Here is a 16,311-nt window from a genome sequence, read left to right on the forward strand (position 1 = left end):
ATAATGTATTTTCAACTACCATTATCAATAGTAGATGATCCTCATTTATGACATGTGGTTAGAATAAACGCAAGTGTTTAAATACCTGAGATCAATTAAATGTCTTTTTATATTGTTTAAAACATATGTTTATAAAGTACTCGGAAGACTTTTTACGCCTAAAATGTTTTTAATTAGCTTAAATTTCTTAATTGTTTTTAATATGCTCTACAAATAAATACATTTCAATAAAACGAAGGACGCCCAAATCAAACAATCAGGAGTAACCGTCATATCGATGACATAAAATATATAAACATATATTTTAGGCCCTGGCCGACGCGCTGCAAGCTCCAACTCTTATTCGGTTGATTATTCATCGTTTCTGTTGTAGATAAATCTAGCATGGACGCGTAATTTTTAAAATAAGAATCAGGCAACGTTGTACCGCAAAATGTCGGCAGGCAATTTTTAATAGGAAAACAAATCCATAACATTTGCAACGATATTAAAACGAAAAGCAAATGTGTAAAAACATTATTTAATTTTAAGCAATGTTTTTTAAGAGTCTGTTTTATTTAGGTTATTCCCATGTTGTTGGAACTATTAAAGAGTTATGGCAAGTTTGGATCAAAACCGATTATGAATAGTATGATCACGTTAAATTATATTATACATTTTTTGCAGAGAGAACAAATTAATATATCCTTTTTATCGAGAGGTATATACAACTGCGAAAGAAAATCTCTACATAAGCGAAAATTTCATTCCAACACATATTAACAAAATATGGGAATGACAAATTTCTCTTTGTTTGCAAGATAATTAGAATTTTGAAATAAAATATTGATTTAATTTGATATCTGGTGAACAGAGCACAGAAAAGAAAAGTGTTCTTGCTTAAGGACTAATAGTTATTGATATGATTCTGGAGAAATAGTATATCATTGTACCACAAGTAATTCTAGAGTTTAAGATTTTTATATTAATTTTGAGAGTGGCCTTAACTTCTGATTCACTTCAGGTTTCTTTAACCGATCTGTGTGTCAATATTTAAAATGAATGTGGCAAATAATCTTAACAATTATAAAATAATTTCATGGAGTTTTAATTCCTCATGTTTTAAAGAGTTTTTAGTTGCCACGTGGAACATAAGACAAAGTAGAAAGGAGTAATTAAATGATAAGCCAAGAAGAAGGCAAATAAAGAATGAGCTATCTGCAAGGGAGAGGGCGAAGAACGGAATAAATATGCAAAGAATATAGTTTTGTTCAAAAAAATTTGTAAAGAAATTATACTTTTAGTCAGCCTGGCTTATTTGTAGTTTTTGTAATATATATTTTAGGTGGGAAATATGGATAAAAATTAAATAACTATTTGAATATATAAATGAAGTAATGAAAATATGCAGCAGTTAAAATGAAACATAACTACATAATTTGCATAGATAAACACATAGAACAAAAAGCATAAATAATGAAATATATAATATATATAAAATATATAATAATATATATAAAAATAACTTTTAACATATCAAAGCAGTGATAAATATGAAGGTCTTTAATGATGAATATTATGAAATATATGATTATTTTGATTATTTCCTTTATAGACCTGACCTTAAAAAAATAGACTGAATAGACCTTAAAAAATCAATAGTGAATTTAATGATTGTAAATATATATCTTTAATATAGATTTCTAAATTGTAAAGAATAAATTACATTGTTGGGTTCGGTATTGTTTTAATATACACGCTAGAGCCAAATATTTTAATTTTATAAAAATTTATAAAAATTTTAAAAATTGTTTTATTCATATATTCAGTGTTGTAATATAACACATATAGACATGTACGTACTATTTCATTTATTATTCCATATTTATGTTTGTAAGATAAATGTAAATAAAGATCATATATACTTATATTTTAAGCTCTGAATTTGTTATAATTCTGAAATACTGTTACTTACGACTACAATACTTTTGTTGTAATATTCAGTAGCGAAGTAATTTAAACTTATCAATACTTTATTGATTATTGAAACTTAATGGAAATTAAATATAATTAAATGCAATTTAAAAAATTGTAACAAGTGTAAAAGTAATATTAACTCTAATATACAGACATATATTACTTTAAATAATATTATATTTCAAATATATTTCTGATCTCATATTAAAAATATTGTCAAAACAGTTTAATAACATATCATTTTTAAATTATCTTTACTTAATATATGTGAACCATAATCAATCGTGGTCGAATTTCGACCACTGGGCCATCACTAGCATTTATAGAGATACATATATCATCAATTGCGATATTATATTTAAACAACGTTTTTGTAAGTGTCAAGAAATATATCCACGTATTTCTGATGTTTCCCTAACTTATTTTTAAACGCATATTTTTGGCGCAGAGGTATATTTCATTTTATTTTAAGTGTTTACTGGCACAAGCAGAATTCCAATTATGTCTGCCGTGATTTCTATAACCTTAAAAGACGTTAGTAATATAATTCAAGCGACCATAATAAATTATTTACGACAGTGCACATCAGAGTGGTAATTTATATTTTCTTTTATCTCCTGCACCCCGAGGCCGCAACAAGAGAGTCGTAAATTTAACTTGAAATTTGGAAAAAGCGAGCATTTTTTTATTAATTTAAAAAATACGGTTACACCGCTGGGTTGGTATTTTATTTGTTTGGCAATATTTTTAAATATAACATCAATACTATCAGAAGCAATATACCTTTAATATTTCAGGAAGTCTTCTTAAGTTTACTTTTATCTATAAGAAATAATCGTTATATTCTAATAATAATTGCTGCTATAGAATTATTAGAATATAATTTAATGAATTATTTTATTTCTTTTTGTAGAGCTCCATAAGTAATTTTTCGGTTTAAACAAGTGAGAGTTAGAAGACGCAATTTCTGATGATTATAGCAGGATAATATAACGAAATAGTGTCAATATATATCATAGTCGTTGTTCTATTTTCCTCTTGAAAGCTTCTAAATATTTTAAAATAGTTTAGATAAAATAGAGCAACTGCAAATTAACTAATTGTTTTTTAAGTCTTCATTAATAATTGAATAAAACAGGGGAAAGTGGTTTATATACACAGATGGCTTTTAAAAACCTTATCATAATTTTATAATGTAAAGAGCGCAAATAAAAAGTTTTCGGAACAGTTCTCGCATTTGATTTCGAAAATAATGTCTCAAATTTTTTTCGATAGGGTTTGTTGCAATCTTTTCGTGAGACTTAGAGTAATTATCTTGAAAATGGCTATGATAAATCGATAGTGTAATATAATGAGCAATGTAGTTTCTATATATTATTTTTGCATTTTCAGAGTAGTTCTAGAAAATCCTGGAGATATCGTGATATATAATTTCTTTTTTATCGTTGTTATTTAAAATAATTGTTTTTGTTGTAATTCTTAAAAGACAGCAATCACTCTATTATATGAACATCAATCACACGACAACAATCAGAGAAGGGTAAACAATTGACAATAACAATTATTATATATATATACAATAATGAACGAATAACTTTCGTAGTATATTGTGGAAGTTGGTGAAACAATTATGCTTCTCAAATCCATAACCTACAGAGTTTTTTTTTATCAACTATATATTGAGATGATTAATGTAGTAATTGAAAATGAGATTGAATAAGAAATGAGATTCAAGAATATATAATCTGGGGTTGCTACAATATCTAGGTCGCCTGTAATCCAGGAGGAGGATGTTAAATATTTTCGTATACATCTGGGTCGACGCATAGCTTGGAAGTCAATTTGATCCCTAGATGACTTATTGATATACAAACAAATACTTGGTCATACAGAACCCAATCTTGAGGTACTACTAGAAAATATAATATGTAATTTAACGGTTCTAAAACTGTAAGACGTTATTCAAAGTGCTAAGTACTTCGAAGGGGTGCTAGTGCACCCCAATATACTTGTCGGTCAGTTGAATATGAGTGGTGTGATAACAATGAAGAGGGTACTTTAAAACATTTAGTATCATCCAATCTGATACTGATACTTTAGAATGACATTTAGAATTTTATTTGTTATATAAGGTCGTTTATTGACGAGATATTCTACATGTTATATACGAGTATATTATAATTATTTTCCTTGCACCGGATATTGCACCCGTACCTATGAGAATCACAAATAATAAACAATCACAAACATAAATTGACGACCATGCCCCAGCAGGATTCGAACGCGCGACTATCGCAACAGTAGGTGGACCGCTGCGCCAACCAAGCCGGCATTTATTTTATCATTTAGGACAATTTTATTATTAAAAAATTATTGAATGACTAATATTAAAATTAAGATTAATATTTCCATTCTTAGTAATTATTTATATTTAAGTAAACATGTATATCTCTTCTATTGTGTTGATGCTATTAATAATATATATTAATATAAGTTTTTATTCGAAAATGAAAGTTAAATACAATATCTCAATCCCAAATAAGACTGTAAAGTTGATATAATAAATGTTTGTAAAGTTGATATAATAAATGTTTGGAACTTGGATCAAACAAAAACGTAATTTATTTTTGGCAAATTAAATTATATTGGATCACAGCCTTTATACGCAGTCCGTATAAAGGGATTTCAACTTAACGAGTTGGTCAATAGTTCTCGATGTTGGCTTCTTTCAAAACTAACTTTGTTGAAATAGTCAAGTGAAAACTTTCTAAATTAAATTTTACAAAGTTCCCAACCTTTTACATATGTCGTTCCTGTTGTAAACCTTTTCTATAAATGTTACCGTCAATTTAAAGTTTTCCGTCGAAAAATTGTACCCGCCGATTTAGTGGAAATAGTTACCCTTCGACTTCTGTGAATAATTCCTGAAATAAAATGTTACAGTGAAGTTCTATTGTGAAATTATTGATTTTTTGATCATAGGGGTATAATATAATTATAAATTAATAATTTCTCCGATAATTCTCAAAAGGTATTTTAAATTATTCATTAACAATTGAATAAAACACAAATCGCTTACATATACCTTAACATAAATTTACAATGTAAAGGGCGAAAATAAAGAGGAAACATAAAAAATAGGGGCCTTTAAATTTAAACTCCCAATTTACATAATAAACTCCCTTAAAATCCCCTGACGGTAATTTATAATGACCAACAGTTTATTCTTTTGTATTTTCAGCTTTAAATGATATTTTAAAATACTCAGCATATTTCACAACTAAGCCTAAAAACTGCCATTAATATTGTTGATATTATTTAATCCTATATTATCTCCCTTTTGATTAAAATGTTAAGGTCAAAATTATTTAATAGGGCTTAGGCGTTTGATTAGATATTTTAACTCAAATTCAGAAGTTTCAGAAGATTCTGCGTAAAAAGAGTGACAACAATAAAACATAAACCCATAAAATTATCTGTGCATTGTTTTGTCACTAGATTTTGGTATTTTAATGAACTGATGATGACAGAAAATCAATTTATTATATTATTGTAAACTTTTGGACCACTTGGATCTATAAATTTGTATCAATATATAGAAGAAAAAAAATTTTTAATAAATAATTGAACAGACCTCAAAAAATAAATTAGGAACTCACTAAAAATTAAAATATAATCATACTTAGATCAGTTAGTAGCAGTTAAAATAATATTGAAAGTGGATAAATAGGTTTAGGTAGGTATTAAGGTAAAATGTGTTTATATAGAAGAATATAAAATACATGTCGGTTAAATAAGGTTTTTGTTTATTTTTATTTAGTTATTACGATTATTATGTACATATTATATTTTAAAATGTTTTTTTGTATCTTTGACAAAGTCGATGAAATAAGAAGAGTAACTGAAATAGACCTAGCAATTGAACTAAACATAGACTATAAAGTAGATGAATCATTTATATAAGACTCTATACTAAAAGCAGCCGTAAATTTGGGCTCTACATGAATTAACAGTGAAAAATCTAATAGTCCGTATTATTTCCGAACATTGTAGTTGTAGTTGAAAGGGTCTTGCGGAACTGGAACAAATGTTAACATTAATCAGTCAGAATTGAACAATTGAGGTGTTGTTTTTGATCGTGACAACGCAAGGCCACATATATATTTAGTGACTCAATAATAATTGCGAGATATTAGCTGAGAAGTTTTGATACATCCACCATATGGTCCGGACTTTGCACAGTCGGATTAGCATCTGTCTACGAAAAATTGTCTTAATAGTATAAAGCTTGACTTCAAGAGAAGTCTGGAAAAAGTCACTGATCAAAACCGAAATAAATTCGCCTTGAGAAACATGAAAACAACCGAAATTACTTTTTTCTCAATCTAATATCTATATTTAAATTTAGTAATTTTTCCTATTGGTGACTGGAATTGGAAATGCCGTTCATCTTTAAACACTTATTTTCGAAACCTCGTGTCATGAATATCCTTTGAAGATGAAAGCAATATAATCCACAAGGGAGGTTTCCAGTTCGGTTTCTTTTCTTGAACTCTCGACGGTGCGAATTAAACCGGTATTAATCGGTTCAAGGAAAAAGTAATTATATTCTAAATGTAAGAAAAGTTTTTTTCTAAATATATTAAATATTTAATTAATTACTAATCCACTTAGTCTTTGTAGATCTTTTTTCTTCCGAATGCAAGAGAGAAAAAATTGCTAAATTAAAAATTACTTTATTTAAATAAATTACTGTATCTTCTGTATACGGCCGATCTGCCCACCACAAAAATAACCACTGTGGCAACATACGCAGACGACACAGCAATCTTGGCATCTCATGAAGATCCGGTCACAGCATCAATAAACCTACAAACCCACCTGGATCAAATACAATTATGGTTGAGGACATGGCGCATTAAAGTCAATGAAACAAAATCCACCCATGTAACGTTTACCCTGCGTAGAAGAACATGTCCACCAGTGAATATCAATCATCGTCAACTCTCCCAAGCAGAGCAAGTTAAATATCTTGGTATGCACTTAGATCGACGCCTAACCTGGAAGAAGCACATACTCTATAAATGAAAACAACTTCGACTGAAATTATATCAAATGTATTGGCTCATCGGTCACAAATCCAAGTTATCATTAGATCACAAGGTGTTGCTGTATGAGTCTATACTCAAGCCCATTTGGTCATATGTAATTCAACTATGGGATACCGCAAATTTAATATATTCATCATTCAACGGTTCCAAAATAAAGTATTGCGTGCCATTTTTGATGATCCGTACTATATTTCAAATAAAGTGATACAACACGATATTCTTTTAGAACCTATAACGAGTATAATTCAATGTGTTTGTGTGAAGTACTTCGAAAGAGTGTCAGTGCATCCCAATGTACTCGCTAATCAGCTAAATATGCGACGTGATAGTGAAGTGCGTAGACTAAAACGTTTAACACCACCTGATCTGATTACTGGACATTTAAGAACTTTAGAATAAGCTTTAGAATAAGACTAATTAATTAATATAATATTTTATACAGAAGATCGCTTAATGGAGTGATTTTCTGCATGCCGTGTAAATATAATATAGACATAAGAAATACTTATTGCCTATAGGGCAGATTGTGGAATCACAAAGAGAAAAAAAAGTTAAAATAATTTTAAGTTACACAAATATAAAAATTTAATAAACGATTAGAGACGAAAATGTGCACACTATCGAACATTCTTGAAGACTTGTGAAGCCTCATGGTTAATTAAACGGATACAGCCTTTAACACCATTAGTCGATTCATTAATCAGAATGAAATTTCCGATTTCGTCCATGGCTACAATTGAATATATTGCGCCCTGCTTCTCTATTTACAATATGTATAGTCGGTCATTTTAAAATTTACTGTCTACTTAAAATTTAGAAGATTTTAATTTTGTGATGCTTTAGTAACACTAGAACAATAATAATTAAATTGTAGCATTATTCGTAGTGTTGTAGCATACACTGGTTTTAAAACATAGAAGAAAAAAAGTAAGCGTGGAATGTAAAGTTCAATTTTCAAAAGTTAATATATCCAGACTGCATTCATTTATAGTAGGAATATTAGCTGTAAAATTTGTAAAAAAAACATGTTTCAATAAACAAAATTTATCAAAATCTCACCCCGAAAATAGCTAGAGGTTTCAAAACGATAAAGAAGCAAAGAAGGAAATTATTTCTGTTGTTCAAATACAAACATTGCAAAGGGTATAACAAAAATAATATGCAATTGTACTAGAAGTAATATTTATGGTTATTTTAACATTTATACACATTTTGTTGCAATTAATTATACATTCATTTTAAGCTAGTAAAAGTACAATATATTAACCAAAAGCTGAATATAATAAGAAGAATAAATATAAGATGTAATTTATAGAAAGTGTGTGATATACATTGATAACATAAGATTTAAAGCTTTGAGATTTATTAATTCTCATCAACTAGACACCTAAATTATATTCTACAACCTTAGTTTTCAGTTTTTGTCAGTTGTGGATACATTTTACGTTTTTCCGAATACAGTAAATACATCACCGATCAAGATTTTAAATGTTATGACATTGATTTATTTACCTAAAATCCCGAGGCGGTAATTCACAGTGACGACCACAACTCCCCCGTAGCTTGCTAGGACGGTGCCGTCGTAGGGGTTGCCTGAATTCCACTCATAGCTTTCGCCGTGAATAAATACAATCACCGGATACTTGGCTTGGCTGCTGCCCTCCCTGGTACCTGCTAAAAATTGAATTATGTTATAAACGATTTACTAAGATTCTTCAAATATCTTACGGCCTACTTTATTTTATAGGAAATTATTTCCTTGTTAAACTGGCTTACTTTGATGTGATTTATTAAAATATTTTGATAATCAATTAGCTTCGAAAATTATAAAAGTACTACTTAATAAAGGTATATTTATTGGGGATGAATACAAAGACAAAGAAGCTAAAAATTAGTAATTATTATATATTGGTTGCACTTAGTAATATATCAAAAATTTTAAAATTTTCGACAAAATGGCACTTTATACATATTATTAAGAGTATAATTCCATTCATAAAGCCTTCTGGATTAATTACTGCTATAGTTTAATGCAAGAGAATCATTAATACCCAAAAGTAGAGTACCAATAATTGGTATTTCGCTTCAATAGGTATAAACAATTAAATAAACGATATTTTAATGGTATTGATTTTCTATATCCAATGTATTATCCAAACGTATTGTTTCTACATTAATGAACATACGTCATATTTAATTTGTCATTAAATAATTTAGTGAAAAGTGATGTCACAGGTTTTCTTTGTGAAACAATATTTTACTATTATTTTACAATATTTACTATTTTATATTAGTTTTGCTCTGAAAACCCTCAGGCACCTTCTGATGAAATAGATAAAGTAACATCAATTAAATTGAAATATGATAATTTGCCAAAAGTAGCTAGTCGTTAAATTGCAAAAATGATGATTGGTGGATCAGCAGATACTGATATCTGTTAAATACCGCGTTAAAATACGAAACTTATTGCATAATTAAAGATATGTCGCGAAATATGGGAGAACGTACTGATAGAATTTGCAAATACAAACTTTCACAGATGGCGCAGCTATGACTGTACGTAAAATATGATTTATGTGCAGATGTAAAACAATGTCTTGCAGATATATTAGATAATCGTTGTATTTTTGTATCCGGAAGCTTATTGTAAATGTTGTTATTATAAAATATCTGCCATCAGAATAGAAAATAGTTCGGTAACAAAATTACTTATTATTTATACTTATAAAAATCTAGATCATTAATAGATTAAATATTAATTCTTCATGCTGTGCTCAGAGGTAAGGTAGTTATCCAAAGAAAAAAGTTATCTTACATGTTCAAATTAAAGAGACATTACCAAATTTTTTGAATAAGATAAAAATTATGGTATTGCTAGTTTAAGGGAAAAGGATTAAGTTGGAAAAAGATCAATTAATTGGTTTGAGAATACCATTGGAACAAATTATTAAAAATCACTCAAATTTCGGATTAAATATATTTTTGTAGTTAACCTATTCTCTTCATAAATAACATGTTGTATCTGTTGCATTATAAATTGGTTTAAAGGTGATAAATTCATCACAGCAAATATTTATTATTAATATATACTATATATTATAATTACAGAATTGACTGAAAGACCTAACAAAAATAAAATAATACAATATTAACAAAATTATCAGGATAGGGTAATTTATAAAATTCACGCAATGACAGAGGACTTTAAATGAAATAGTCATCTAACACTGTTTGCTAATGTATGTTAAATTTGTTTATACCAATAAAAATGAAACTGTTCATGATGGCTATTAAAAAACATGGTGTGTGAGCATGTACATTTGTTAAGAATATATAAAGAATGTATGTATAGTGACAGTCTTGCAGGCAATACCGTACATATTTGGAGTATTCAAAACACATGGATACTATTATCTTAGATCAGATATGTAAAGTTACTAGGGTAGAATTCAGACATACTGAACATATTAAATCCAAATGCAAAGAAAATACATAAAAAAAACTGAATATAACAAATTAAGTATATTAACTGTTACTACGATATTGTACTACACTATATTGTACAATTTGGTTTTATTTCTTTCAGTTTCATTAATATTTTGATAGCTTGAGTTCATTTATTGAAGATAAAACGTATATTAATAAATTTAAGCAACGTAATCCATTAATACAAGTTGAATTTGAAGTTACGTTTATACATATATATATGTATATATATATTTATATATATATATATATATATATATGTATATATATATATATATACATATATATATATATATATATATATATATATATATATATATATTTGGTTTTTAAATAAATTTAATATATATGTATATATATATATATATATATATATATACATATATATATATATATATATATGTATATATATATATATATATATATATATATATATATATATATATGTATATATGTATATATATATTTATATATTGACGAGACAATAGAGATAATTGACTAAAATTAAAATTGAAAGACTTAACTGCAAATTAAATTCAACTTATATTAATGGATTACGTTGCTTAAATTTATTTAAAAACCAAATATTCGCCTATATTAAAGTCTCATTTATAATAAAACTGAATTAAAATATTATTCATTTTATTCCAATGGGCATGTGCTCAACTAGCTAATCATGTACATCTTGTTTGTTAACCTGTAGTCATGCTGACCGCCAAGAAAAATATGGTTATATTTTAAAATATATTAAAAAAATACATATATCAATACATCTTTTAACAGTATCGATATTTATTTCTACTTTGTCACGCAAAATCCTTCTGACGTCCGGGGCGAGTAATCTTAATATTCTACTTCAAAAACCCTAGATTTTAGATGTTTTAAAACTCTAGAAGTTTTATTTGAAACTCGATACCTTTTTAAAACTATATTTTAAAAAAAATCGATATTTCTTTTTAAGTATTTCTATACTTTTTTTGCAACAACCAGGAAAATTATCGATATTTAATGAAATTTAATGATCGCAAAATAAAAAATATAATATATATTGATCCAAACAGCGGTAATTATCATAAATCTTTAAAATTAAGTTTTTGACATTTTCCGGTATAATTTATTATATATTACAAATTTTTGAAAAAATATCCAGAAATATCGCTCAAAAATCATCCACAAATTGGCTTAAATATCGATATTCCTTAGGTATCCCTTGGACTTGCATTCTAGTTAATAACACAAAGTAGAAACGATGATACAAATCGCTCGGAAGCGATATAATCGAGGGTTGTAGAATAAAAGATTGTGGGAACATACATTTAAAAAATATAATGTAGCAGGTGATTCAAGGACTTAAATGGATTTATCAAAACTGTTGGCAGTCTACGGTACAAATATAATATATGTTAATAATTTAATAAGTTTTAATGTAAATTTTAACAAAATATTAATTTTAATATAATCTTAAAAGTAATTTATTCATTTTCATAACAACATGAAAATAATAATAAACATTTAAACTCTTTAAGATTATAAGAAATATATAATTGTTATTTGACAAAATCTATATAGATTGTAATATCAAATAAACAGCTGTTATTATAATTTTTTCAAATATCTTCGGCACATTTAACTTGTTACTAAGGCATAACTAACTCTGTTTTAACATAGAAATGTCTGATATTATCTTAAGAATCATATCCATTTATATTCATTACCAGATGAGCTTCAATTTTATTCTTTGTGTCTTTTTTATTTAATACTTTTAATAGCACCCTTTTATTACGACGTCGGCGCCCAATTGAATAAGGAATCTGTTTTACGATATTTTTATTATCATAAGCTTCTCAAAATGTATTACATCGTATGAAAGAACTATTAAAGATACATTGTTTCGTTGCGCAGTTTTAAATATTTTATTATATACGTGTCCGGTTATGTATAAAATATTTTTACGGTATAAGTTCTTCATATCATAATATCGTGTAGACTCATATTTCAACATGTTCCCCGAAACTTGTGTCAATATTTAATGTATCTTATGTTATATCGTTGTCGTATATTCTAACAATCTTTATTTATCTTTGTTATCAAATCGAGCTACCCATGAAAACACAAAATAAACATTTTGTGAGTTCTGAAATAGGTTTGGAAATATATTTTCTGTTATATTCATATCAATTAGAGCATACAAAATATACTCAACATTTTATCTTAATATAAATGAATATTTTTTCAGTTTTTTCATAGTGGCATTGTTTCTATAAAACAAAATATGGAGATTATGTTATATAATTGTTTAAAAAATCGTTCTCCTCATATCTGCAGATAATATTACCAATCATATTATATTACAACTGAAAAATGTGAAGAGATATAGAAATACAATTGAAACATTACTTCGAATAAGTATTATATCTATATAGAACTAGTACATCAAAATTGGCAACAAATCATTGCACAACTATGTCTCTTCCGTTTAATTAAAGACGCCTTTGCGAAAATGGCTCATTTCTACAAAGATATCTTAAGATTTGGCAGGTTACAGTGCAGTTAACATATAGCTGAAATATCAACTTAAAATAAATTTCAAGTCAAGTCGTTGAATATATTTCTGTCGCTATAGAAATAAAATCCAAGTAATCCATTAATTTACATGGAATTCATGCACTCCTCTCTCCATATTCACCAAGCATCATATTGCTCAGACTATTATATTATTTGGGCCATTAACATATGTCTCAGTTCCTCACTTCATACAATGAAGCCAAAATCTGGTTCAAATATAAATTATCTCAAAAATCAACGAATATGTTTACTGTGCAATGCTACGTAATGTCTGATTGAAAAAATTGAAAAATAAAAAACTGATTTGTAGACCCTATATATTAACTTTCCAGAAATTAAAATGTCATTAACTATTAAACAAACTAAAATAAAAAATATTTTTAACAAAAAAATTGTCTTCAAATAATTAAGAAACTCACTAAAGACTAAAAAATGATTAAACGTAGATTTTCAACAAAACAAAACGTTCTAAATTAATATATGTACATAATAATCGTTGTAATACCTAAATAAACATATACAAAAAACTAATTTAACTTATATACTACATGTACTTTATATTCTACTACATGTAAACAATATAGCTTAATACCTACCTAAATCTATTTATCTATTTGCAATATTATTTTAATTACCACCAACTGATCAACAAATTAGATTTGTTTTGTTCCTAATTTAATTTTGTGTATATGTCACAAAATTATATTATTATTTTTGTATTTTTTAGGCTTAATACGGACTTCAAACTGATCAGTTGGTAGTAGTTAAAACAATATTGTAAATAGATGAATAGGTTTAGGTAGGAATTAAACTAAATTGTGTATATATAGTAGAATATAAAATACGTGTAATATATAGGTTAAATAAATGTTTGTTTTTTTTATTTAGTTATTACAACGATTATTATGTCTATATTTTATTTTAGATTTTTTTTGTGTTAAAAATCTAAGTTTGATTATTGTTTACTTCTTAGTGAGTTCCTTATTTATTTTTTGAAGTCGGTTCAATTTTTTTGTTAAAAATATTTTAATTTTCTCCTTTTAGTGTTAGATAATTACACAACAAGTTACGCAGTTATTTTATTACAATGAATAGCCCAAGTAAAAGTACAGCCCGTATGAGGACAAACAGGTATAAAGAAACAATGACTGAAAGTAAGGAATGTTTCAGGCCCTGGGGTCCGCTACCTAATTTAGGTAATTTGACAAAAGTTCCGATTAGACTGGATCAAAAAAAATTGCGAATTTGTTAGGAATCGAATCCGCTACCTTTGCGTGTGAGCTCAATGTTCTAACCATTACACCATAGAGACAGTTGCCTACAGTGTTTCTACGACGTCTCATATCATATGATTAGTGCTTAAAAAGCAAACTGACTTTTACACTGCACTACTTCCAATTTTTCGTCACATCAGTTCAGCAATAACATTATACCCCGATATCTGATTATTTTAGACAAAAATTATGTTAAAACATTGTACCTGCCTGAAAAATGAGAATTGAAATGAAATTTGAAATTGAAATTTGAGAAAAAATTTAATTGAAATTTGAGAGTTTTCGTCGATTTCCCCCCTTTCCCCCTTCATATCATAACTTGGTTTCAATGGGACCACCTCGGAAGCGCACTCTTTCGAACAAAAAAACAATTTTGAAAATCAATCCATAATTGACGGAGAAATCGACGAGCATACATTAAAAAAATATATATACAGCCGAACATAGAACCTCCTCCTTCTTTGTTGGTTAAAAATATCGCATCAAGACAAAAAGAGTAAAATAAATTGACAAAAAATGTCATGTTATACTAAATTGCAAAATTTTTTACATCAAAACTGCTACTGGTTAATCTTAGAAATGTTGCAAGACCTAGAAACTAGTCTCTCTAGATAATAATTTTTAATGAATCTGGTATGAATAAAATGTTGATGCTTCTGATGCTTCAATGGAAATGTTTAATAAATATTTAATTAATATCAAGAAATTGTAGTATTACTCCAATTAATATGGTATATTTATTATTGCTCACTACATAATATGTTTAAATATATTGGAGTGATTACAACATAACCATTATATTTTTCTAAGATTTACACTGAGCTGCCTCATTTAATTTTTAACATCTCCTTTCTGAATTCTCATTTGCAGTTTTTTCTTGCCCTTTGCTAATAGATGGAAAGTTGGGAAAAATATAAAATGAGAGAAAGATGGAAAGACGATTTGCAAAAGTTGTTATAGAATCTTCTTTAAACTCTCATTGATTAATGATCTCCTATAATTATATTATTAGATTTTGTCTACTGTACTGAATTTATATTCCCTAAAATCTATTAGTTCTTTTTTGAGAAAAACTGATATATTTCTCAATGGGTTAAATATCACCGTAAGTTTTAACAGCACATGATGATCTTCAGTAGCTCTTTTTCTTTCATCAAGCTGTTTATTTAAATTATTATTTCCATTACTATATTGAGTTAAATTTGGCTGATTTAAATGTTATATGGTCTATGGCACCTATCGCCCATTGGCAGACGGAGTGGTTACAACATAACCATTATATTTTTCTAAGATTTACACTGAGCTGTCTCACTTAATTTTTAACATAGCCTTTCTGAATTCTCATTTGCAGTTTTTTCTTGCCCTTTGCTAAAAGATGGAAAGTTGAGAAAAATATAAAATGGGAGAAAGATGGAAAGACGATTTGCAAAAGTTGTTATGGAGTCTTCTTTAAACTCTCATTGATTAACGATCTCCTATAATTATATTATTAGATTTTGTTTACTGTACTGAATTTATATTCCCTAAAATCTATTAGTTCTTTTTTGAAAAAAACTAATATATTTCTCAATGGGTTATATATCACCGTAAGTTTTAACAGCACATGATGATCTTCAGTAGCTCTGTTTCTTTCATCAAGCTATTTATTTAAATTATCATTTCCATTACTATATTGAATTAAATTTGGCTGATTTATATGTTATTTGGTCTATGGCACCTATCGCCCATTAGCAGACGGAGTGATTACAACATAACCATTATATTTTTGTAAGATTTACACTGAGCTGTCTCATTTAATTTTTAACATAGCCTTTCTGAATTCTCATTTGCAGTTTTCTCTTGCCCTTTGCTAATAGATAGAAAGTTGAGAAAAATATAAAATGGGCGAAAGATGGAAAGACGATTTGCAAAAGTTGTTA

The 16,311-nt window shown here is 27.4% G+C and overlaps 1 protein-coding gene across 1 annotated transcript in view; it reads right to left on the reverse strand.

The window, feature by feature from the left end:
* The window catches only part of Nlg3 (Neuroligin 3), a 781,379-nt gene that overhangs the window by 206,531 nt on the left and 558,537 nt on the right, over positions 1-16,311 (reverse strand). Inside the window, exon 2 of the mRNA XM_076398792.1 lies at positions 8,580-8,741. Within this exon, the coding sequence (XP_076254907.1) occupies positions 8,580-8,741 (162 nt within the window). The remainder of the gene's footprint in view (positions 1-8,579; positions 8,742-16,311) is intronic.

Source organism: Rhynchophorus ferrugineus, unplaced genomic scaffold, assembly GCF_030347505.1.
Source record: "Rhynchophorus ferrugineus isolate W39M unplaced genomic scaffold, kcgeb_rfMv2 rfM3, whole genome shotgun sequence".
Lineage (NCBI taxonomy): Eukaryota > Metazoa > Arthropoda > Insecta > Coleoptera > Curculionidae > Rhynchophorus > Rhynchophorus ferrugineus.